Source organism: Ips typographus, linkage group LG4, assembly GCF_016097725.1.
Source record: "Ips typographus isolate SLU linkage group LG4, UJ_Ityp_2.0, whole genome shotgun sequence".
Lineage (NCBI taxonomy): Eukaryota > Metazoa > Arthropoda > Insecta > Coleoptera > Curculionidae > Ips > Ips typographus.
In genome coordinates this window covers 10,745,908-10,771,444 of record NC_138425.1, presented here as the reverse complement: position 1 = coordinate 10,771,444, position 25,537 = coordinate 10,745,908, and the positions used below count along the sequence as shown (strand labels likewise).

Here is a 25,537-nt window from a genome sequence, read left to right as displayed (position 1 = left end):
TGCTTGATTAACTCTAGAACCAGCTCTGAATGGATTCAAGTGTCCAACAATGTAAAACCTGGCCAAAACTTTATTTTACTTGATCTTGATCCGGCAGTTTGGTATCATTTGAGAGTTACCGCCCACAATAATGCTGGTTTCAGTGTGGCTGAATATGAATTTGCTACTCTTACAGTGACAGGCGGTAAGCATTTGTATATAATGTGGATACTTTTATTTGTCATGGATTTTTGCTTGTTTGTTTTTTTTTATTTTTTTTAAGGAAGGGAAGATAATGCAGAAACACTGTAAAACTACTTAATTCACTTTACTTTGGTGTCTTTGCATTTTGTAACCTTCAAGTTTTGATTTTTATTATGTTTGCAGCACTTGTTTTATAACTATTCACCGTCGTGTATATGCTTTTTCGAGTGAATAATCACACCCTAACCGCAATAGTACCTGAATATAATTCATGGAGCTGCAAATCTTCTCGGGTCATTTATGTTCCTAAGTACTAACACATCAACACATTTCATCTATACTCTCATTAACAAAGAAAAATCACTACTAGACTCTTAAAACTTATGTGTCTGCCGATGTTTTTTTGTACATTTTTTTGTAACTGGATTTAATTGAGGTGGCGTTTAGTTTTATAATTTTACTTATTGATTTCATATTTTCTGTTAAAACAAATAGATTATTAAATTAGTTGTTAGATTAGTAGCAAATTGCTAAAAACTTTCAGTTTGTTGGGGTAAAACTGAATGAAACAATGTTGCAATTTGCTGTATTTGAAAAATGTATTAAACATTATCATCCTGCATGAAAAACTTTTAAAAATTATATCATTAAATATTATGCCAGGGTGTTTCATAAATGGTTGACAATTCTTTGGGAATTTCTTATTCATTTAGGAAGCAAACTTTACCTAAATATTGAAAAATGTTTGTAAGAAAACTGTTCTTGGTCTACTGTCATTAATAATTATGAAACACCCTGTAGAGACTACTTCCTTTAGACACCTGTAGATAAATGTGAAATCAATAAAGTAACTAACTAGTGAACTACCAAAACCAAGTGCGTTTATTGTAGCAATTATTTTGATTATCGGTGATACTTTATACGTGATCCTGGCTAATATTAGGTCTGTCCAAAATTGATTAGTATAATCATAATATATCAGCTGTGAAGCTATGAAAAGTTTTGACTTGGCTTTAAATACGAACAGAAAGCAGACTAGAAAGCTTTTTCAAATGAAAAAATATTGAATTTTTCTAGTTACTAGAAGGAAATTACTTTTTCAAGAATTATCTACTACTTTAGGATATTCTGTATAAATAACAAAGTAGGTAGGCTACAATAAACGTACAGACTTTACTAAAAAAAATTTGAGCCACAAAGCATCTTTATGTGTAGAAATGTCCAAGTCTTGCAACCGCCCTGAGAACAACACCCCCTGTGTTTTGGTTTCAGGTACTATTGCCCCAGCCCGCGAAATCCCCAAAGAGGACACCCTTCAAATAATCCTCGCCAACCTAAACCTAGTAGTACCCGTAGTGGCTGCAGTGCTCGTCATTATCGTTGCGATAATCGTGATATGCGTGTTGCGCGGCAAAGGAAACTATAACAAAGGTAAATGTGGGTTTGTTGATATTCTAGGTACGATAGCGCCGGCCAGAGATATGCCGGGAATGCGGATGCTGTTCCCCTGGATTCCCGATTGGGTGGAATGGAACATCGCCGTTCCAGTAGCGGCTACGGTGGTTGTGGTAGTTGTTGGTATTGTGGTTGTGTGCGTGGCCTTGTCAAGAAAAGCCCACGGGCCTCTACAAACCCGACTGCACAGCGATTGTATGTGTATGGATCGCTTTTTCTCATACCCATCGATTTTATGTTGTGTTTTGTTTAATTTGTTTCCTTATGTTCCACAGCTTTTAAAATCTGTTACAGATGTTTAATCATCTAGTATGGATGCATGGTGCATCGGAAACATTGTTGTTGGATTTTATAAAAGTGATGATTCCAGACAATCATAAAGCAGCACACTCTTTGACACACAGAGTTTTATTAGTTTTTTATTCATTATTCCATCTAGCAACTATTATACAATACAAGACCATAGACATACTAAGTTCACCAACTTAAAGATTTTCTTGGTTTTCTCAAAAAACATTGTAAAGAATGTGTGGCATTGGTTAGATGGACAAATTAACTCTCCCACTCAAACATACAGCTTCCTTCTATAACTTTTAAACTAAAATTAATTGATAAGAAACAAACACGGTTATAAATACATACAATTATTGGCATTGTTTCTCTAGACGATGTGGTTTACAATCAGTCATGCAACGCCGCCTCAACCCTGGACAAACGTCGTCCTGACCTACGTGACGAATTAGGTTATATCGCACCGCCCAATAGGAAATTACCCCCTGTACCGGGTTCCAATTACAATACTTGCGACCGAATTAAACGAGGTACCGCTTTAAGTAAGACCATTAATCGCTTTTTAGCATGCAATTTTCTTTTCAGTGTTAGATTAATTTATTCATGCGAAATCCCATCTTTGTATCAATTTTGTGTAGAATTGTTTCTAATATTTTATGCAGTTGGTGTGGGTTTGTTTGAAAAAAATGATAGTAAATTAACTTGTCAGCGCAATATTTAGTATCTAAATCAAGTGTATATTGCGATTGACAAGTTTGTATAGTAGATTGCTTGCCCCTTTCTTACTCAGTGTACAGATTAGTTTTGTTTTTATTTAAGTTGCAATTCTGTTTATACAAACTCCTCTGAAGGACAAGAGGACGCTTTTACGTTTTCCTTTATTATTTTTATGGTTTATATTCGACAATTTAGGGGCACATTATCGTTCTCATTCCACTTGGGACCCTCGCCAGCGCCATTTGTATGAGGAGTTAAGAAGTAGGCGCGGATCCAATGAAACTGTTCATACTCATAGAGGTAATGAAACGGTTTTGGTTGTTACAAGTATGTTTTATGACTGCGAGTGATGGTATTTTGACTACGGTCATGATTTAACGTAACTTTTTTTTATTACAACCGATTGTTTTGAAGACGATTTTTGCAGTGCACATATTTTTTGACATCTTTTGCACTATTTAAAGTAATATTTTTTTCTAAAATTACTAACAGTCTACATAAGCCAACTAACTTGACGTTGTATATTCTTCAGTCTTGTGTCTTCTCTAACAAAGTAAGTGTTTGTTAATTTAAGTGTTTCCCATTGCTTTTTAGCAGCGCTTGTCATTACTGAAACTTTATTTTATTAATAGCATGATTGATTCCTTCAATGTAATGGTGATCGTTGACTATATGTTACAACAAAAATACCACTAATTGTTAACCTTCACACAAACTTGAAACACTATAATAATTGGTGAAAGAAATGCACACCAATTGTGTTTGAGGGGGAACAAGTATTTAAATTGCAATACTTAAAGGCATGGATGACGAAATTTGCCCATACGCCACTTTCCACTTGTTGGGCTTTAGAGAAGAAATGGATCCTAGCAAAGCAATGCAATTCCAAACTTTCCCCCATCCCCACGCTGGAACAATGGGACCATCTGGAATGAATACTCCTCATCAAATTCACTCACGAAGTGGTTCTCAATCTATGCCCAGACAAGCAAATAGACGTTATGATAGAGTTGGTTCTCAAGGTAAGATTATGATACTTACATTAATATGACTACATAATAAACTAATGTGACTATTTTTTTTCACTAGGAAATGGAAGCATCTATTCTCCCGGACCCGAATACGACGATCCCGCTAACTGTGCGCCTGAAGACGAGCAATACGGTTCACAATACGGCGGATACGGTGCACCGTACGATCAATACGGCAGCCGTGGATCTATTGGCCGTCGTTCTTTGGGTACAATATTTTTACATTTCGGGTTTATTCTAAGTCGTTAAAATAGGACAATTTACAGGTTCTCTCAGAATCCCACCCACCAGCAGCTCCCCGGAGCCCCCACCACCACCACCACGCAACCACGACCCCTCATTCAACGACTCTAAGGATTCTAACGAAATTTCTGAAGCTGAATGCGACCGGGACCAGTTGATTAACAGTCGAAATTATGGTGGTAAGTAAATTTAACACTTCAGTTCATTTGTCAGTGATGCAGAATTTTATTAGTTTTTGTTACGAATTATAGTTTTGAATGCTTCACAACTGTTTCTAAATTACTTGATACGTTAAATTAACTTAATTTTACAAATTACGAGTGAATTAATTAACTTACTAAACTCGAAATAATTTTCAGAAAACGAACCGGGTAAGTGAGAGTTTTGTGAGAGTGATTTTTGATAGATTTAGTTCTTCTAATGTCATAATCATTCCATTATATTTCTACTAGGTGACCGAATTTTTTTTAATATACAAATGTATTACAAAAATCACAAAAAGACATTTTTTAACTTTAGAATATTATAAAACTACAACTTTTCAAAATGTCTTACCTAGTAGGTTTCTCATTATGTCATACTCATTATTCATCAATTTAAATGAAAGCATTTACGGTTCTCTCTTCTTTCTCACCTTCTTTTCTGGCACTGTGTTTGCATGAAAATAACTTATTGTAACTAACGTGTGTTTTAACTGATGGTTGTGTACGGTAAATTCAAAATTATGTGGTAAAATTGTTGATTTTTTTAACACACAAATTTGAATCATACTTTTATAATCTACATTTTTGTTGTTTTCATATCCTTTGCATCATTTTGCATATTTATTTAAGTGTGTAGTATTTTAGATTATATTGTCGAAACTGTGGTCGTGTAGTAAGTGTGGTTTTTTTCAGTAATGAGAGGTAACCCAAAGGATGGCATGACCCACGAGGAAATGAGAAAACTGATTGAGAGGTCAGTACTGTAAAAAAATAACCCTCACAATATCCAACTAAGTACCAAAAGTGTTGAGTATATTAAAATAACACGCTTGTGAGTTGGTCTGCTTATCCTTATTGTTTATAGAAGACAAACGTTTATTTAATTCTGCCTTCTATAAATATATAACTTTTGATTAAAGTGAATAAAACTATCATAATTCCAATCACATTGTAAATATTCACCCTCATATAATTATCATGTTTAATGTTATAACTTCAAAGTGGGTTATTCTTTCATGAATTCCTCTCAAAATAGGAAACTGTAAGTTGGCAATGTATTGATAAAGCTTTTGTTGTTGTGTTTTTTATATGTTTTATTTACACAATTTAACTACAAGTGTTAACAATGTTTAAGTGCAGACCTATTTCAATGTTTGTGCATGCTGGTTGTTTTAGAGTTTGCATGTTTTAATCGATTTTATGTGCAACGCTTTTTTAATTTAGTTTAATACTGCAAATAAGGTAAGTATATTGTATAATTATTGTTGAAAAGTTATTTAAATTCTAAAATAATTTCAAGAAAGAGTAAAATTGGATTATTATAACTGACCGAAGAGGTTGTGTTTAAACTTTCTAAAGAATAAAGTTAATATGACAATTTGGTTTTAATTACAGTATAGAAACTAAAAATTAAATGGAATAAGCAATCAAATTGTTGAATGCCAGTCGTATTTATGTAATAATTGACATCATTAAGAACTAGTAAAGTACAGATTCCTTTTTGTGAAACTATTGCCTAATATGACACATCCTTCGTGAATTAGATACTTACAAATAATATTCCATGCTAGGTTACTTACACCGCTAGTATTTTTATGCTTGAAACTGGACACATAACTTTGAGTAAATTATTTACATCATACTAATCCGTTATCTTCCTTTAAATAACAAATACTAATGATAATTTCCTCAAATTTTTAGAAACGAAACAGGACAAACAGCAACAGCAAACGGGGGACTCACAGCCTACGATACTGTGGCAGTGTAATCTCTAAGCAACGACGAGATCATTTAAGTTTCAAGATGATATTTAGCAACCGACTTGTAGTAATTTTGACTTTATTTTCAAAAATTCTGATATCAAAAAGAAGCTCCGGAAGCAAAACGTGGATTGCTAAATATCGCATTTGCAATGAATGTTCATCCAGATGTTTGCTAGTATGAGACTGATGATTAAATTTTTTTTATTTTACTTTAAATGCTCATTTAAAGGAGTGGCGCACTTTGGAAACTGGATCTGTGTAATGAAGATTTATTGCAAAAATTATCTTTTAGTTATTAAGTTTGGTTTCTTCCTTTTTTTACACCAAATATATACATTTTAATATACGTTAAGTTGCCATTGGTTTGGGCTTCGGAGCCGCTATCGCGATACGTACACAACTTGCCAACCAGGATTGGACAAGAGTTTCGTGTGGTTTGCGTTTTTGTCATTCGTTCGATTTGTACAAAGTGGCTCAATGTGTCATGTGATATTTTTGTGGTTTGTGGATGTTTGGTTTTTTAAGACAAATTAAATACCTTATTAAGACAGGTTCATTTGCCATAATATCTACTTATTCGGTTATATAAAAAAAAAACTAAACCGCGCACTGTTTTATCGAGGTGTTTAATTGAAGCAGTCTACAGTTTGGTGCCAAAAATCACCTTTTGCTACGATATACAAGAAACAACACTACCAGCATACTGTAGGCGTATTTAATTTTGTATAGGTAGCTTATTGTTTAATTTTATGCTTTATTAGATTGTTTTTGTTTTCGTCTTTGAGTAGTTTTTAGTGCGGTTGGCGATATGGTTTTGTTGTTTTGTTCGTGCTATACAAGTTTTCTGAAGGTTGTGCGTCGCCAGCTTTAGATAATATTGCGCTACGAATAAATTACTATTGTAACATAGTCTTCTTAATTGAATGCAAACAGTCTTAAGCGTTTTCCGGTCCAGTTTAGTTATCAGCAGGACTGTTGGCAAACTGATATGCGATCCAGTTTAAGGGGTTATGAAAGAGGTACAAGCTTTTTACTATTCTAGGTATATTTGAAAAATTATATCAATGTTTATGACGTTTAAGCATGCATACAAAAATATTAAATGTAGGTGTTGAAATTCAAAATTATAGACACTTAAGATCAGGTAGCTGTCTATAACAATATCTTTTAACCTATGCCAATACTCAGCAAGCTAAAATTTTCGCTTGTCTTTAAACGTTTTAGATCGTTAATGTAATGTAGATTTAGATATATTACTAAATTAATTAATTTATGGTGGCATTTTAGACTGTCTCCATTCTTTTTATTTTTCAATTAATCTGGGGTAATTTTACACAACCACGCTTTACTTGCAACACTGAAACTAGAGTTTTATTTATGTTACGCAAATTGTGTTATAATAGCTTCAAGTTCCTAAAATAGTTGACAAATATCCCGGAAGTACCACTCACACACTTTTAGCTTATTAATGTTTAGGTTGCTTATAATAGCTAGTCAACCGAACTTCCAGTTAAAGCTTTTAATAAGATATATACGACAAAATTGTTATGGGTTTTGTGATAATGGTTTGAAATGCCATTATTTGTGTAATGTATAAGTGTGCTATATAACCATAGTCCTTAAGTCAACTGTAATAACTCACTATAATCTTATTACAGTTATTATCCTTACTGGTGTTATACCCTTCAATACATAATCCTTATGTATTTTAATTTTTTGCGTCATTTAACATTCTATATATTCTCTCTTGCTACTAACGTCATTATCTTATTTACTACTATTGTGTACATGTTATTTTTTTTTTATAATAATAATTGCGTAATTTTTGACACACTTGGGTGGGTTTGTGTGTTGCATTTTGATGGTGCACCGTATTCTCAATCCTTTTTAAATTTAAAGCTTGTGTACCAAAGTTTGACTTGGTTTAATATAACATTAATAAGTAAATCTGTTTTTTAATTCGTAATAATTGGACAAAGTTGGACGGACATGTTAACGCCAAATATTGTATTTCAATAAGATCAAGGAATAATTTATGTGAACTAATGTTAATGACAACAAACAACATTTAATTTTCATAAAGATTATACAGGGCGTTTTTAAAATGATAACGTTTATAATTTACACTGTTACTGTCACACAACACTTGAGCAAACGCATTCAAAAACTTTGTCGATAAATAATCGATCGATCCTTTGCTCATTCCTACCTAAATCCTTTCTAATGTTTAACACTTTTCTGACGGTTGACAGTGACAGCTTTCATAATTTTTCTGACGTTTAGCTTTAGCTTTATTTACCTTTTTTAGTTTGGACTTTTCTATTTTTTCAAGTGGAAAATGCAAAGGTTTTGCAACTGGGGCTAATTTAAAGTTTTTAAAAGTTCTCACTCTTGAAAATTATAGTGAAAAGACTTAAAATGGCGTGCAAATCTATTGGTGCATCTGATAATTTGGACGCAAAAAATGGAAATTTTATTTGTGGAGTAGTGGAAGGTAGGAATAAAAAGTAAAATGGAAAATTACTGGCAGTTCATTTAACCCTGTGCACTCATCATACTACTTTTATTGCACTAAAACCTGTATTTTAGGATTTTACGGCCGACCATGGACAACAGAGCAAAGGAAAGACCTGTTTCAAAAGTAAATTCACTTGCATAAAACCCCAATCAAATTTGTATCACTGCTTTACTTTTTAGAATGAAAAAATGGGGAATGGACTCTTATGTTTATGCCCCAAAAGATGATTATAAACACAGAGCTTACTGGAGAGAACTGTACACTGTGGAAGAAGCTGAACATTTAACAGGGTTAATACAAGCAGCAAAAGACCAAAACATTGTTTTCTACTATGCTCTCTCACCTGGCTTGGATATTACATATTCAGGTCAAAAAGAAATAGGAACTTTAAAAAGAAAACTGGAGCAAGTGTCTCAGTTTGGATGCACTGCTTTTGCTTTACTTTTTGATGATATTGAACCTGAAATGTCTGAAGCAGATAAAGAGGTGTTTCAGTCTTTTGCCCAAGCCCAAGTGTCTGTTACCAATGAGGTTTATCAGCATTTGGGTCAACCTAAATTTTTGCTATGTCCCACTCAGTATTGTTCAACTAGAGCTGTGCCAAATGTTACTAGTTCTGAATATCTGAACACTTTAGGGTCTAAATTAGCACAAGAAATTGATATTATGTGGACTGGTAAACTAAATAACTCTTGTATAATTCAGAGTTTTATTAGTTGTGTTTTTAGGCAGCAAAGTAATTTCTAGACATTTAAGTAAAGAAAATATACAAGAAATAACTGAAGTTTTAAGGAGACCTCCAGTTATCTGGGACAATTTGCATGCTAATGATTATGACCAGAAAAGAGTCTTTTTGGGACCTTATTCTGGTAGATCACCAGACTTGATTCCGAAGCTAAGAGGGGTTGTTACAAACCCTAATTGTGAATATGGGGCTAACTTTATTGCAATCCATACTCTAGCCCAGTGGTCAAGATGCAGTGTTGATGGTCAAAGAGACCTTACAATAAGTGAGCTTATATTTATGTTAAATTTTATTAAAGCACAAAAAATTTGGCCTTTAGATGACAGTGTTTCTGCTGATATTAAATTAGAAACTGAGACTGAAGATGGTTTGTCTGGTGAAGATGTACCAGCTTCACTTTCACCAAACATGTATCACCCAAAACATGCATTGAGGAATGCAATTAATGAGTGGTTGCCTGAGTTTTCTAAGCACAAAGCTGCCTGGGGACCTATAGCAAAACCACAGCCTGCTATTTCTGGTAAAAATGTAACACTTCCTAAATTACTTGTGATTAATTTGGTTTGTAGTTGTTCCAGTCCCTATTATACCATCAATCAATACCTGTATGTCTCTAACTGCTGGTACAACAACACTGACATCATCCAGTGGTACTGTACAGCCGGTAGTGTCTGCCAATCAGTTACAAGCATTAGCTGAGGTTTGCAGCACAGTAAGATACTCACCAAAGATTTCATTTAATTTAATCAGGGCAATGTTGGTTTACTTTTAGGTACCGTCAGGAGCTGAGAGTTTAATGAACCCAGCTCCAGGACCTGTGATGAATTCCTTGGTCTCTGACACTAAAGTAGTGACCAATGATTCAATCCCTAATCCTATAACTCCAGTACCAGTACCCATACCTTTAGATGAGAAGAAAACAAAGAGTATTACAGTACTAGAAGGAGTTGTGATCAAACCTGTTAAGGGTAAGTAAGTGTTTTGATTAATTTAAATCTGCAATTATTTGTGTGTTGTTGCTCTTTTTTTCTTAAATTAATTTAATTGATCTTGTTGACCTCTCCTTCATGGGCCATCAGGGCCAGCAAAATTACAATTTTACTAAAAATCAATTTTCAAGCTTTGTGTTGTCAAAGCTTGAAAAGTTCAAGTCATTTTTGACGGACATTTTTGGCTTTTTAATTTTTCCTTATTTTAATATGGTAGACATAGCATTTTTGGCGAAAAAAATATGACTTCATTAGCAAGTTTTTACGCTTTTCTTTTTGCCCTCTCTTTCCTCATTCTGGTAGAAATATATTGCTTAACAGATTGATGGATTTAGAAAACAGAATAAACCGAGGGGTAGACCGCCGATAATTTTGTACACCAAAATGCCTTTTTGCATAAAAAATACCTTGAAATGCCTTTAAAATATTTAAACTGCCTCAGAATGCCTTCCAATGTACACCTACACATTTGTGGCATTCTTAAATTTAGTTATAAGGCCAAATGATAAGGACAATGATAAACCTGGATGAAATATACCCTTGAAATTTTTTTTTCGCCACGTGGCAGTTTTTAGGTCATATTAATTAAGTAGCATATCTGCTTTTACAATTTGTACATGACATTTTGACCCTCATAAAGATTAATGATTAAAAAAAAATGACTTCCTCAGGTTACCTGATTGCTTTTCCAAATTTTGAAGACTCAAAAGTTTATAAAATTAATTTTTTTAAAAGTTACGTTACAGTTTTTAGGTTAGGTTAAGTGACAACGTAACTAAAGGTTTTTCCAAATTTTTGATTTTGTGCCGAAAGCTTAAAATTGATTTTCTAAGGTAACAAAAATATTTCTTGTACGATTGTCTAAAATTACGGGTTATATTTTGACGTTTAAACGAATCTTCTAACAACTGTCATAGTAACCAAGTTAGCAGGTGTCAAATAAAGACACTGTCACGTGACTTTGATGATTCGATTTTTGAGCTTGCAACACTGTAAAGAATAGTTGACATTGTCAAAAACAGTGACGTATCCTTCAAAACGCAGTTTAAACTTTGGAAAATTGATACATAAAACTTAGACAGTTGTAAAAACTTAAATTGCAAAGTACGTGTCACGTGACTTGGATAATTCACTTTTTGAGATTGCAACACTGTAAAGACCAGTTGACATTGTCAAAAACAGTCGTGACCTCCAAAATGCAATTTAAACTTTGGATAATTGATAAATAAAATTTGGATAGTTGTAAAAAATTAAATTGCAAAGTACACGTCACTTGACGTTTATAATGCAATTCTGAGCTTGCCCACCACTATAAAGACCAGTTGATATCTGTCAAAATTAATCACGTGACCGTTAAAATGTGGTTTACACTTTAAAAACTTGGTAAATTAAATTTAGACTATTTTAGACAGTTGTAAAAGCTGAAATTGTAAGAGACACATCAGGTGACTTTGATTATGCAATTTTAGAGTTTGCAACACTGTAATGTTCAGTTGACACCTATCAAAAACAGTCACGTGACCTTAAAAATGTAGTTTAAATGTTAAAAAATCGGTAAATTATTATAATAATTTGTAAAGAATATTGTTTCAACTTAATATCATGTAACAAAGATTTTACCATAATAATTACATGTGCGGTCAATTTTGTTATATTGATACACTATATCGTCTATTACAATGTATTCCAATGAAAATATCGCAAACCATTTTGAAATATACAGTAAATGCTTCAAAATGAAATGCTTTATAAATACCTTAAAAATACCTTGTAATGCTTTGTAATACCTCAAAAGAGGGTGTACACTAAAATACTTCGGCGATCTACCCCTCGTATTAAACAATTAGTGTTTATAGTTTAGAGTAAAAATATGAGTGTGAGAATATAATGTTTTTCAAATTTTAACTAAAAGTTGCTCACGTTTTTAAGAAACTTTTCGTGTTTCGATTAGTTTTCAAAAAATTCAAGTTTAGGTTCAAAACTAGAACATTGCTGTATTATTTCCATAGAACACATTATAAACTACATGCCAACGGAACTGTTAGAAGTCACGTTTTGACAGGTTGGACAAAGCTTTTTAGAGAATTTTGCCATCAGAGGGCAGTCATTTCATGGCCGTATTTGTTTTCACGCTCCATGGAGCGATCACAGCCAAAACCATAATTTGATCAACTGTCATATTACATGATTGTGACATCACATTTTCTCTGCTTGCTCCATGGAGCCTGAAAACGAATGCGGTAAGGAGCAATGAATATGCGATTGTTTCCTTCTTCTTTACAAGACAATCTCTTGTAGTTTATTGGTCAATAACTTACAACGTCATACTAGTGGGCTTTTTAAACATTATAGTTTTTCAATACTTACTTAATAAAAAAATTGCAAGTACTATTTTTTAGTTTTTTTTAATGAAAAATACATTGGAGACCTCCCCCATTGTATTCTCTAAAGTTATGGTCTCAGCTTAATTTTTCCTCCTTTTCATTTTATAAAAATACGATTTTTGATGGAAAAATTACATTTCTTAATTTTGGCGCCATTTTTTTTTATTTTTCAAATTTCTTATTGTATAAACACCGTTTTTGGCTCAAAATATCCATTATTTAATCCTTACGCCAGTTATTTTGACCATTTGGTAGAAATATATCCTCTTTACTAGTAAAATCAAATGGTGAACCTCCCACTAACGGTGATGCTATGCAAGAAGATCCAAAAGACGTCACAAAGGAGGATAACGTCATGAACACCGATATTAGTCTAAGAGATGATTCTAGTCTGAGTCCTTCTGAACCAATGGATTGTAATAGCACCCCCAACATATCACCAGCTCACGGTAGTAAAACTGTAGACGGTTCTAGTGAAGATGTTGCTATGAGTGAAAATTCGGTAAGTAGATTTTCTGATTAATAATTTTTTATTTACATTTTTTGCTGCGAGTTCGGTTTTTGTAGACATCTAGTGGATCTATGCAAGTGGAACCCAACGATCCGAATCAAATGATTGTAGAGAATCCTTGTGAGAAAGACAAGTAAGTTAATAAACACCTCAACATTCTGATTGATTGATTTTTTTGGTTGATTAACAGGAAAGATAGTGATCTTACTTACGATGATTTAGCTTTGCTGTGCGACTTATTTTATCTACCGTTCGAGCACGGTAATCAAGGCTTGCAACTCTTGCAAGAATTCCAATGGTTGAAATCCAACGCCCACGTAGTTATATCAGCCAATCAAAAAAACGACAAAACCAATCCAGAAGTACGTTTTGCATTTTTTTAAGTAAATGGAAGCAAGTGGGAAAAATCAAATTGTAGGTGCAGGAATGGTTTTCTAGAGCCGATAAAATGAACGAAATGACGCTGGCTGTGAAAAGACTGTTTGAGCACATGTTAACGTGCAACAACCGGGAAATGTTGTACGATCTATATTCCTACGTTTGGGATATACGGAATGTTATATCGTTGTTAAACTCTTACGTCAAATGGTTAGGTAAGTCAAATTATTAGTGTTTGCGTATTTTGACGTTTGTAACTTGCTACTTTCAATTTGCGTTTGCGTAGGTTCAAATTAGTTGCGTCATAATTCTAAATTGAGCGGCAAAAATTTTGTTTTTTGCATTGCGTAAGTTTATGCGTTTTGTTGTATCTAGAAAGTGGCAAGTTCAAAAGTATATCAGGTTTTTATAAAATGTTTTGTACCTGCATATACAGTTCGTTTTTTTTAACGCGCAACATAGGATTTCACGTGTTAAATTTTTAAGCCCATGTTAGACCATGTTATTTTGGAACTACAAGTATAAAACTTGACGGGTGGCTATTTCGTACCCTGAAGCTTACGTAAATTTACCAATTCGGCCTAAAAAGTGTTAAAAAACTTGCAAAAAATCATCTTTTTTCGAAAAGGTTTTATCGTTTCATACTCCCTGTATGCATTGTTGTTCTTTGTTGTTTTTGATACTGGCAGGGCAGGTAGCAGGTAAAATTTGGCGTAGAAAGTAAAACAGGGTGATCATTAACTTTATATCAAGGAAGTTAAGAACAAAAGAAGTATTTTTATAGGTGAATTGTTCAAATTGACCTCCGTTTGAAGCCAAACAGTATATTCCAAACAATCATAAAATGCCCTTTTGACGTTTAAAAGATGTCGGGTCGTGATGCAGTCAAAATAAGTAACTTCACCTGCTACCTGCCCTGCCAGTATCAAAAACAACAAGGAACAACAATGCATACAGGGAGTATGAAAGGATAAAATCTTTTCGAAAAAAATGATTTTTTTCCAGTTTTAAATCACTTTTTAGACCAAATTGGTAGACTTACTTAAGCTTCAGGGTACTAAAGACACACCCGTCAAGTTTTATACTTGTAGTTCCAAAATAACATGGTCTAACATGGGCTTAAAAATTTAACACGTAAAATCCTATGTTGCGCGTTAAAAAAAACGCACTGTATATACTCTTTGCGATTTTACATATTTTATTTTCAGGCTTTTTATACTTTGAATAATGTTTTGTCTTGTACAGTGTGTCTCAGCTTTTTATGCATGTAAACAATTTACTATGTTAAAAAGTTATAATAAATGTATGAACTGTCTCAGGATCAGTAATTTTATGAGTAAAATATGAGACTGTGCCTGTACACATTAGCAACGTACAAAAAGGGTGACTGAATATTTAATTTTTCGGTCAACCCCGTAGAATTTATATGAAATGCAAGAATATAAATTAACCTTGTCTTTATTGTTTCCCAAGGCAATGGCCAGTTTCCTTCGTCGATGCCGTCTTACACCCAGGGCACCTACACATGTACGTCCAATTAGTATATGAAGCCAAAAAGAGGTTCTAGTTTTGCGTAAAATTAGCAGCTTTTTGGCGTAAATAAGTAACGCTTTGCAAAAAATTGTTTTAATTCATTAATTTGTGGTGTAGAATTTGCGTAGTTTGTAATAGCGGGTCAAAGTAAAATTTCATGCTTGAGGCGTAAAGCACTTAGAGGGTAAATGCAAATCTGCGAAGTACTGCGTGACAGCTAGTTCTGATTTTTTTAATGTTGGTTTTCTCTAGGGTTTTCAAAAGGATGGAAAGAGGCTTTTATGTCTGGCGAACAAGAACCTTGGGTCTTTCGGGGAGGACTAACTGCAGATCTACAGGTTAGTCATATTCATAGTTTTATTCACCATATACAGGGTAATTCAAATTCGACCCTCACCATTGGGATCTCAGAAACCATAAGAGATACGAGAAAGTTTAAATTGGGGCAAAGTTGCGCAATATAAAGCTCAACCAAATGCTGTTTTAAAAATTTTGATTTTCCGAGTACTTCCGAAGATATCCGAAAAAAACTGAAAATTTGATTTTTTGTTTTTATTTATTTCTAACCTTATTTGAAGAGATATCCCAAAACTAAAAGCATCTTTTCATTGCCACTTTTTCCTAGCTATTCGATGATGGATTCAAATTTGCCACACGACGTTTCGTTTTCTGTCAGTCATCATCAACTTTCTTTTTTCTTATGGGCGCCATATTGGATTTTTAGCCCACCAAATAGTACGTTTTATTCTGATTTTAATGATGTATAATAACTTATGATTTGCTTCATAAATAACAAAATAATTCAATAAAAACTATTTTTACTTTAGTTATTGGCTTTGAGTTAATGGACCGTTTTAAAAAATGTCATTATTTGACAGTACTTGTCAAACACGATAATTCGGACGATCATTAGAGCATCATAGTTAAAAATGTATCTAGAAAAGAAATCCCCGCAGAAAATGTTATTATTATACAAGCATTGCTGAACTATTTAGGTTAATCAGAACAAGAGATTTGTTAGCATTATCTCTAACTTAAAAGGCTTATTTATGTTTCCAAGAGAAAGATCATCATTTTAGGAACTTCATTTTTTGCCAAATTTCAATTTTTTATAATGTTAAGTGCAAGTTTATAGTTATTTATACAGTAAGTGACAAACCATTTTTTATTCATTCATATTTATTCGAGTGAATAAACCGGTTTAAGTCACGTGCCTTATACAGTATTTTATTAAATTTCGACTTTTTATATTAAAAAAAAAACTAAAATTACAGTTCTATTAAATTTGCACCGCGCCCCGTAGATGTAACATTGATGTTTGTTTGTTTACATCTGTAAATAGACGAATGTCATTCAGAGTGATTTAATAGTTATTTATACAGCAAGTGACTTAAACCATTTTTTATTCACGAAAAGAACAACTAGGTCCACAAGCGTAGCGAGTGGCCTAAGCTGTTCGAGTGAATAAACCGGTTTAAGTCACGTGTACACCTTTGTGACTAAGTATGTTCAGGCCAATTGCGTGTGACAAGTACTACCAAGTAATCTTCATAAAACGTCTCATTAACTCAAAGCTAACTAAGGTAAAATCTCTAAAAGCTCTAATGATCGTCCGAATTATAGTGTTTGACAAGTACTGTCAAATAATGACATTTTATAAAACGGCCCATTAACTCAAAGCCAATAACTAAAGTAAAAATAGTTTTTATTGAATTATTTTGTTATTTATGAAGCAAATCATAAGTTATTATACATCACTAAAATCAGAATAAAACGTACTATTTGGTGGGCTAAAAATCCAATATAGCGCCCATAAGAAAAAAGAAAGTTGATGATGGCTGCCAAAAAACGAAACGTCGTGTGGCAAATTTGAATCCATCATCGAATAGCTGAGAAAAAGTGGCAATGAAAAGGTGCTTTTAGTAGTGGAATATCTCTTCAAATAAGATTAGAAATAAATAAAAACAAAAAATCAAATTTTCAGTTTTTTTCGGATATCTTCGGAAGTACTCGGAAAATCGAAATTTTTAAAACTGCATTTGGTTGAGCTTTACATTGCGCAACTTTGCCCCAATTTAAACTTTCTCGTATCTCTTATAGTTTCCGAGATCCCAATGGTGAGGGTCGAATTTGAATTACCCTGTATAATCTCATATTTATTACAAAATAATGAAAAGGGTTATCGTTTGGTCTTTCTGTCCCTGATAGAATATACTATCAAATTGTGTAACATGAGTAAAAAAAAATTTAATTTTACGTTCTATTTAATATTTACAGTGATATTTACAGTACTGTTGGTTGCTATTGTAAATCTTGTTAACAGTTAAGTTGAAGGTGATTCGTTTTAAGATAAATTTGTCATTGGCATGATTTTTGCAAAGTTTTACTGCCAATTCGAGGGGCACGAACATGTTTTAGTTCTTTTACCCAACTAGCAATTTTTTGTTTTATTAGAATTGCGGCAACGTTTTCTTATAAAACAGCATAAGCTTATGAACATTTTAAAAACAACTACTCGATACTTATAAACGCAAAATTGGCACCACCTTATAAAACATTGTGATTGAATAAAAGCTGCAAAATTAACTCCAAATAGCTTATAAAATACATATATAAACATTATTAATACCACTATAAAATCTTAACTGCGACTTCTATAGAACAGTTTTTGTAGTTTCCACAGCCACTGCTATACAGCAGGAACTCTAAAACAATAATGTAATTGCTTTTTAACAGTTTTATACAAGTTTATTTGACAGTCGTTATAAAACCGATGTGTGTAGTGAATTTACTTTAATGAAACGGTTTTGTTTTTAAAATGTATTAAGATAGCTGCAAAATAATTTTTGCATTATAAACGCTTTCTGTTTATCTACTAAAAGGAATCACGAACATGGAAGCCAAGATGGGGACCAGGTCCGTTTTACATACAGACGCCATACTGATAAACTCTCAACTCATGATGTGAGTGCTTTCGCGTAGTGCTTACCCTCTTTTACAGTGCGAACGAAATTTTTCTGTGAATCATATATTATGTTTGTGACAGATTTTTATCGGGCCTCACGACAATGTTAGTTTAATAATTTTCTTAGCAATATTGTAAAATTAGAGGTTAGGTTTTTAAATTTATTTTTCAACAAAAAATAAGTGATAATAATTTTATCAACACTTTCTTATTAAGTTATCGTTTCATCTTCAAAAACAGTAGAAACCATGTGTGTTTATTAGTTTTATTTAATATTTTTTATTTATAACCCCTTAAACTATTAAAACAAAATGGCTCCATTTTATAAAACAGTTATGCACACAACGTAGCTTTTCTGTGACAAATTAGTAAACAAGCAACATTTATAAAATGATAATAAAACAAAGATGTCACAGAACAGAGAAGCGGAACCCATAACGCAGGTCTGGCACTCGCTTTTTTTCAATTGCAATATCTTGCTTTTTCAATGTCATTGGCGATGGAAATTGCGAATCTTAACGAATTGACTTTGCAAATAAAAAAGAAAATCCGCCATGAACAATCGTTCTGTAAAGTACATTTTCAATTACAAAATAGTATATTTCATTAGGAGTACAAAAATAAGGGTTTTTCCGTTCACGTATGACCAATTCAGATGTGAGGCGAAGCCGAACACCGGAAGTCACGCAAAGCACGGAAAACCTATTTTTGGATTAATTATGAAGAATAATTTTCATTATACTTCTTTAAAAACGAAGGCATAAAAACCAGACTTAAGAAAAAAAGACTTAAAAATGATATTCTTGTTCATATTTCGCCCTAGATTTCTCTGGCAGTAAATTTGCGTTTGACTGTGCCACTTGTTTTAAGATGTATTCTGGAATATCGGAATTATCTCCTGAGTATATTTTAATATAATTGTTGGGAATGACTGACATCTAATTGACCATTTCTATGACTGTTTTAAAGTAGTTCAAAGGTGATTTAATTGTGGTAAGTTATCACTGTCAGGCAATGTCTATAAAAATTCAAAAAATACTTCGGAAATATATCAAAATATTCCAGCATTTACATATTAAATGATAATGCAGGTTTGTGCTAAATATTTGTCGGCTTATAAATTGTCTTAAATTTAATATATTGTGCTGTACGTTTCTATTTTAAAGCCATTTTACTCAGCATTTTAATTCAGCGCAAAAAAAATCCGTGCGGGCGCACAGAAAAACGCGTTGTCCTAATAGAAATGAAAATATAGAGGGTTTTCAAAGAAGTATAATAAAAAGCATTTTCCCATTACATAAAGCAGCTGTAATTGTAATAGTAAAAATAAAAAGCAAACGGCATATTCAAAATATTTGCCTGCCATCAATTTCATATCGTCATCTTATTTTTGTTTGCTTTTTTTCATATTTGAAAGTTTTGAGATGGCGATACGAGAACACTGGATACGGCCCTGTTCGGCCTATTACTCTGTTTTATAGAAAAAACAGTAATAATAATACAACATAACCTAGGAGTACGAAGTCTTGAGAATGTGTTAAAGCAATCTTAATAAAAATAAATGGAGGGAGATTTATTTTATAACGGAGTTCAGGTAGCTCTACACGACAAAAGTGTCGTAATTTGGTTTTAAAATGTTAGGCATAGGCAACTAAAAAACCCGCCAAACGATAAACCTAACCTCTAAATTTGTCTGAATAAATGTGTAAACATACTATATAATTATTATTTTTTTCAAATATTTGGGCACTGCAAGATGGAAGTGCTTCATTATCACTATTATCAGCTACTGCAATCCCTTGAGTGCTATTCTTCCTTGCAAAATAAAAGCTTTTATTATGCATAATACTTTCATAACGCAGTTTTACTTTTCTGCGAAACGCTCCACTTTTTTTAATTTTTTTCCAGTTTGATTTTTTCATTTTCAGCTTCATAATAAAGTATATCATTTTAATATTATATATTATATTTTTTACCACGTACTTACTAAGATAAATTGTGTTCAGCTATAAATTATTTACACAAATACAAAATAATTTATTTAACATAACACATTTTAGTGTACAATAACGTTCAGAAAAATTGTTATAGTGAACATCTTAATAGAATATTTTAATTAAAGCGGCAAATAAAATACGTATAAAATAATTTTAAAGCAATGTCAGGTTAACAACACAACACGCTTATAAAACAACAATGAAACAGTTATGAAACTATACTAAACGACTGCCAAATAAAATAATTCTATAAAAACGTCGAGATAAATTATAAAATAATTGTATAGCAAAGTTAGACAATCACACAATGTCCTTTATAAAATATTATTGCAACAATTTCGAGAAAGTTAGCTGAAATGTTTTATAGTGGTGCAAGTAAAGTAGCTATAAGTTCTTTTGCGATTTTATAATAATAGTTTTATTAGATAACCATAATATTTGTCATGGAAATGTGGTGGTAATAATTTTATAATGTAGATTTTAAGCCAACACAATTTAGTTCCAGGTGAACCTTTTATAAAATATATAAATCACAGGAAAACTTTTACATAATGGTAATAAAATATTTTTGTCACCAAAACTTCCAATTTTAAAACAAGTTTGCTAGTTGGGTAGTATAAGACGAAGATCACTTTTACAGGTTAAACTGAGGTTTTAAATCCACGATTTCTACAGTTCGAAGAATTAACTACGAATTGGGCTTTGACTGTATAAGTTGACCCTTAAACAGACTCCTTCAGAGTTATTAATTTCACACTAACGCAACGTATTTGATGACAATAATAAAATCTACGCCACTGATCTGAAAAGCAGATAATACTGTTAAAATTTTAGTAAAAAGTAAAAACGGAATTATGTCCGACATATGATGACAAACGATGGATCTGCGTAATTAAAAAAATGTACCAAATTTTTAGAGATTGATTCCAGTAGACTCTGGAAATGATCTATTCGTGTATAAAGTACCGGATGTGCCATCCCCGAGGATTTTTACTATAAGACCGTACGTCCCCGGCGATGAAGAGCAAGTCTACATTGTGTGCACAAAGACTTGTAAAGACGGTTTAGAAGATCCAAGTCCTTTGGTGCCAGAACTGAAAAACATACACGCTGATAGGATAGTCGGTCCTTATCTCACCTTACATCCGGAGTTTTGTTTTGTTGTTGAGGTTAAAGTTATTCCACCTGTTTGTTTTCCAACGAATTGTTCTAACAGAAATGATGTTTTAGGACGAAACTGGTGTGGTTGGATACGCTTGTGCAGCGCCTGACTATCGAAAATTCAGAAGCAAACAAGAAATCGCTTGGATACCAGAGATGTGTCAAAAATATCCTGAAAACCTTGCTCAAAATGCCAATAAAACAGTTCAAGTTAGTTGAATGGTTATTAAGCTTCGCTTATAATTATTTATTTTTCTTGATTTTTTTCAGGACTCTATATCACATTTCCACAATTTTAGCACTGAAGTTTACGTCAGTAGTCCCACTCACCCTTCTAGTATGATTTGTAGTCTTTTACCTTCAGTTTTGGACCAGTCGGTTAGTAAAAGGCTAGTTACATGTCTCTTGGCAGCTTTAAGAGCAAATGGTAAGAATTTCTGCTAGTATACATTTTATTTTGTCTAATAATCAATTATATTTTTGCTCTTTTCTAGGATTCTTTGGCGTGCATGTCGTAATGAATGCCAAAGACATATACACGCACGCCTTTTATGGGAAACTCGGTTTTGTGGAAAACACCCACGAAGCGATAAAAGGCAAAATTGTGATGGGTAGAACTTTTTAAATTTTTTTAATTTTTTACTTTGACTGATGCAATCTTTTTCTAATAAAATCCACTACCACTTACGATAATGTATCTCGACATAGAAAAATTATATTGATAAGGTATCAAACATTAATATCAGCTGATATTAATTGTGATGTATAGCTCGCTGCAATAACAGGCTTTTTTCCGAGTTACTTATCTCTAGCACAATTTAGGTCTTTAATATTTGATTTACGGTCTAAATCTGATTTGGTTTAATGACTTTTTTTAGGAAATACTTATAAACTAAAAGTGTTTATATAAAAATTTACCCTATTTTTCTGATAATTTATTTTTCAATTTCTTTGATATTATGTAGCATATAGTAGCAATACATCACGCACATAAAGTAAGGTATAGTTATGAATTTTTTTTGGTTAAATTGTATAAAATCCATATTACATAAAAAAACAATATTAATTGAACTGAAATTTGGTTTTATTTTGTATCCACGTTACTGCAGATAGTCGTTGGCTGATTTAAGCTGGAGTAGCTTTTTGTGGATGTCGACAATCTGAAAGAACATCTCTTCTCATCTTATATAATGCTAAAAAAAATCTTACTGTTTGAATTTGCTTTCCTGCATGTTCCATTTCACTTCGTGGCGACCTGCTGTCATTGTAATGTGTTTCCATTTCCTTCAGTTGCTCCATTAAATCGTTAATCACTTTATCTAGATTTATTGGAGTTGACTGCTTAGGCTTGTCATTAACCACACTTGCCGCTTTCAGAAACGACTGTAATTGGGATGTTAGGTCGCTCCTGCTCGGAATTCTTGCGTATTCTAAATTAAAATAATGAGTTCACTAACAACTTGATATTTGTTTGGGCCTTATCACCTGGATAAGTTGCGTATGGTGCTTCCGATGTACGACTTACTGCATCACTGTCGTAGAAGGTTTTTGGGGTGTTGGGTCTTTTTTGACGCCAAGCAGATAGTACCCGCAAATTGCTTTAATACTTTCACAAATTAATTTATGTTAGCGCCAGAACATTGTTAAAGTTACCGTTCTTGTTGTAAAATTCGTTCTTGATCGTTGAGTAAAATTCTAAGTTTGTTTAACCATCCTTCTTTTAGTACGTTTTCAGGAATTCGCTCCAAATTGGTTTTGCCACTAGGTTTCTGGAAGTAGGACTTTAACGAGATTTTTGAATTGCTCTTGCTAACGTTGTGGACAATTTTCATTCCTTCTCCTGATTTGTTAATATTACCAATTTTTTTCACTTGCAAGGTGGGATTTAGTCCATTTAGGTCAGACAGTTTCTGCTGCCAATACTCAGTTGTCTTGTCCACAGTTTTAGGTTTTTTTTGGTTTGGATGAGTAAACTTATTAACTGCAACATCAAAAATTGCGTTAGTTAGATGCACAGGTTGCTAAAAAAAATACACACCGCTAGAAAAGTTCTGTCTGGACACTTTAACGCTTCTATCTAAAGAGAAGTTGTCAGAAACTTCCTCATGGACCCTAATAAGCTTTTCTTCCTGCTGTTCATCATGTTTTTGTAGTTCTAGAGCTTGATGACGTTCTGCCTCTACTTTCATAGCACATTCCACTTCGTACTGTTCTTTAAGAAAGTTTTTTATCATCTTAGTGCCTTGCTGTACAATTTTTTTTGGAGGGTATATCAAAGGGTTGTCAGCAACTTGAAGGGCTTTCAAGTTAATTACCAAACCTGCAAACATGACTGTTTTGTAAACTATTTTATAAAAACAGAGTTAACTTACCAAGTTCATTAGGTAATTTTTGTATATTGTTATTGGTGAGCAGCAAGTGTTCCAAGTGTTTATGATGTGCAATACTCTTCGGTAGTTCTTCTAGTTGATTATTACGTAAATCCAGCCACATTAAATTGGGTAGTCTGTAAAAAAAGTTTTCTGGTAACTTGACCAAGGAGTTTCTTTCAAGGAAAAGCATTTTTAAATTAACCATCTCCAAGACAGTTTCGGGGATGTCGGTTAAGTTAGCTTTGGAAAAATCGGATATTATCTCAAAAGAAGACATTATCCAGTTTAATTTGGTCACTACTTAATTTGAAATTTATTATAACCATGAAACTCTGACATTCTACGTTGTTTGAAAAGGGTGACCGCATAAAGGTTTATTTAATTTCCATAGAAACCGCCGCTGCCTAGGTGAAATTGATACCGCACGCAATCTATTTTGTGCCAAATAGATTTCCGCCATGATTTCAATTTAAAACAGTGCTGATACTCGTAATTTTGAATTGCCCTGTTAATAAGCAAATTAATGGGAAATTTTGACTGTTGGGTAGAAAGCAATAAATCACTTCCACGCCATTTGATAATATTTATTGAAAAATTTCAACCATCATAAATCTTGCATCAAAGATAATATGCAACCTTGCTAAATCTGTTACGCCCTTCTTGACCATGTTTTATTAAGGCTAAGAAGGAATCTTGTCTTGAAAATCTTTATGAAAGCCTATTATATTTGATATTTTCTGGCTGCTCTTTTTTGCGTTCACAATGATATTGGGCGGGTTTATGGTAATGGAGGTTCCACAAAAACCTGTTTGATTTACCCCTAGTAATTTTTTTTATAAAGTGACGTATTTTATTATTAGTTTTGAGGTTTTGATAGTATAAGTGGCCATTGTAAAATCAATGACTGAAATGTAGTAAAAGGCTATCAAATTGGTTGTGGTCAGAAAAATCACATAAATTTTCGGTATGAAGTTGCCACCCACGGGACGCCTTTCAGGGACTTTATAGGTCGAGAAAAGAATAATACAAAATCAGTAGTGTAACTCTAGGATTTTATTTTCTGAAAGAATAGCAGCCAAAGTATTTCAAATTCCCATAAATTTTATATGATCCAAAAGGTCTCGTAAAAGATTATTTACCGATCATCATTGGTTTTTCTCTACAGTGATGAAAATTATATTGATTTCTTGATGATTTACGTTCTGTGTAGTTTTGACTCTCATCCCTAAGTTTCCTTTACAACAAACAAAAATTTTCTTATACTTTAGATTGTAGACAAAAACTCATTCAGTTAACTGCCGTTATTAAGCTTTCTAACAAAGAGTTTCAGAAGCAATCAAGTCACTATTTGGACACAAAGATGTCACTGACAGTTCGATATTTATGGGTTGGATATGTATATGTATTGAAATTCCGCAACATCGAGACCACACCGAATATCTGTTCTCATATTATTTCGCAATAAATCAGTCACTTGCATTTAAAATGGCTCACTTTTATTTGACCGTACAAAAGGGCCATTCTACGTGTTCGATTGTGCCTATCGTTTCTAAAACGCGAAATAAAAGGTCCCTAAACCGCAATTCAATTTATGAATGGCGTTGGTTTTTGCAAAGAGACTTTTAATGCTATTTAATTGTGTTGCTTTAAGTTTCAGATCTCTATTATCTAGTAAAGGAAGGTAATGAGCAGTTAAAGTGAATGTACAAACATGTCACAGAATAGTTTGCCTATGAAGATCGTAAGTATCAATATAAGAAGATTTTATGTTATTTTCGAGAAAAATCAGTTCGAGGAAATTGTTAGCTGTACACAATTCCCGTCCATATATAAGCCGCTTACAGAGTTAAGTACATCCTACAGGAAAATATTTTGTCCGGAGGAAGTAATTTTAGATTTTTCTTCTCTCATAATAATTTCACTTGTTGACGATTCTCTTAATTTTTTTCTGTGGTCCGTTTAAGTAGACAGTGTTTTTTGATTTTATGTGACGTTTTTTGATATTTTAAAAAAGTGATACTTAGTAGAACAATTCCAAATTTAAAGATTTTTAGAGTAAGTCTTTGATGGGTAGCAATTGTGGATTATCTACTAATAT

At 32.8% G+C, this 25,537-nt stretch overlaps 3 protein-coding genes across 53 annotated transcripts in view; 2 read left to right on the top strand and 1 right to left on the bottom strand.

Annotated features, from left to right (window-relative positions):
- Window positions 1-7,833, top strand: part of Dscam1 (Down syndrome cell adhesion molecule 1) — a 55,762-nt gene extending 47,929 nt beyond the window's left edge. For 34 of the 50 annotated variants that reach the window (XM_081978516.1, XM_081978522.1, XM_081978502.1 and 31 more), the window contains exons 22-30: window positions 18-184; window positions 1,642-1,839; window positions 2,304-2,471; window positions 2,842-2,946; window positions 3,447-3,668; window positions 3,736-3,885; window positions 3,932-4,096; window positions 4,802-4,877; window positions 5,825-7,833. In XM_081978516.1, coding sequence (XP_081834642.1) covers window positions 18-184; window positions 1,642-1,839; window positions 2,304-2,471; window positions 2,842-2,946; window positions 3,447-3,668; window positions 3,736-3,885; window positions 3,932-4,096; window positions 4,802-4,877; window positions 5,825-5,891 — 1,318 coding nt within the window. In that variant the 3' untranslated portion in view covers window positions 5,892-7,833. Of the gene's footprint in view, window positions 1-17; window positions 185-1,455; window positions 1,615-1,641; window positions 1,840-2,303; window positions 2,472-2,841; window positions 2,947-3,446; window positions 3,669-3,735; window positions 3,886-3,931; window positions 4,100-4,801; window positions 4,878-5,824 lie in introns of all 50 variants that reach the window. The other 16 variants (XM_081978544.1, XM_081978523.1, XM_081978543.1 and 13 more) reach the window with 9 other exon arrangements.
- A 333-nt stretch (window positions 7,834-8,166) lies between these two features.
- On the top strand, window positions 8,167-22,138 carry Oga (O-GlcNAcase). Of its 2 annotated transcripts, XM_081978549.1 has the most exons (17): window positions 8,168-8,380; window positions 8,476-8,527; window positions 8,584-9,080; window positions 9,133-9,414; window positions 9,469-9,669; window positions 9,719-9,861; window positions 9,922-10,117; window positions 12,798-13,024; window positions 13,090-13,166; window positions 13,224-13,395; window positions 13,452-13,626; window positions 14,885-14,938; window positions 15,197-15,282; window positions 20,824-21,075; window positions 21,137-21,277; window positions 21,338-21,494; window positions 21,562-22,138. In XM_081978549.1, exons 1-17 carry the CDS (start codon window positions 8,305-8,307, stop codon window positions 21,690-21,692), a joined length of 2,919 nt encoding a protein of 972 aa, XP_081834675.1. In that variant the 5' UTR covers window positions 8,168-8,304; the 3' UTR covers window positions 21,693-22,138. The 2 variants fall into 2 exon arrangements, with proteins under 2 accessions (XP_081834676.1, XP_081834675.1); XM_081978550.1 differs by lacking the exon at window positions 14,885-14,938 and having other exon boundaries at window positions 8,167-8,380.
- LOC145728370 (uncharacterized) lies at window positions 21,990-23,781 on the bottom strand. Its single transcript, XM_081978551.1, has 6 exons — window positions 23,440-23,781; window positions 23,106-23,387; window positions 22,721-23,048; window positions 22,553-22,665; window positions 22,277-22,497; window positions 21,990-22,227 (listed from the first exon to the last, which is right to left on the bottom strand). Exons 1-6 carry the CDS (start codon window positions 23,714-23,716, stop codon window positions 22,168-22,170), a joined length of 1,281 nt encoding a protein of 426 aa, XP_081834677.1. The 5' UTR covers window positions 23,717-23,781; the 3' UTR covers window positions 21,990-22,167.
- Between the last annotated feature and the right edge of the window lie 1,756 nt (window positions 23,782-25,537).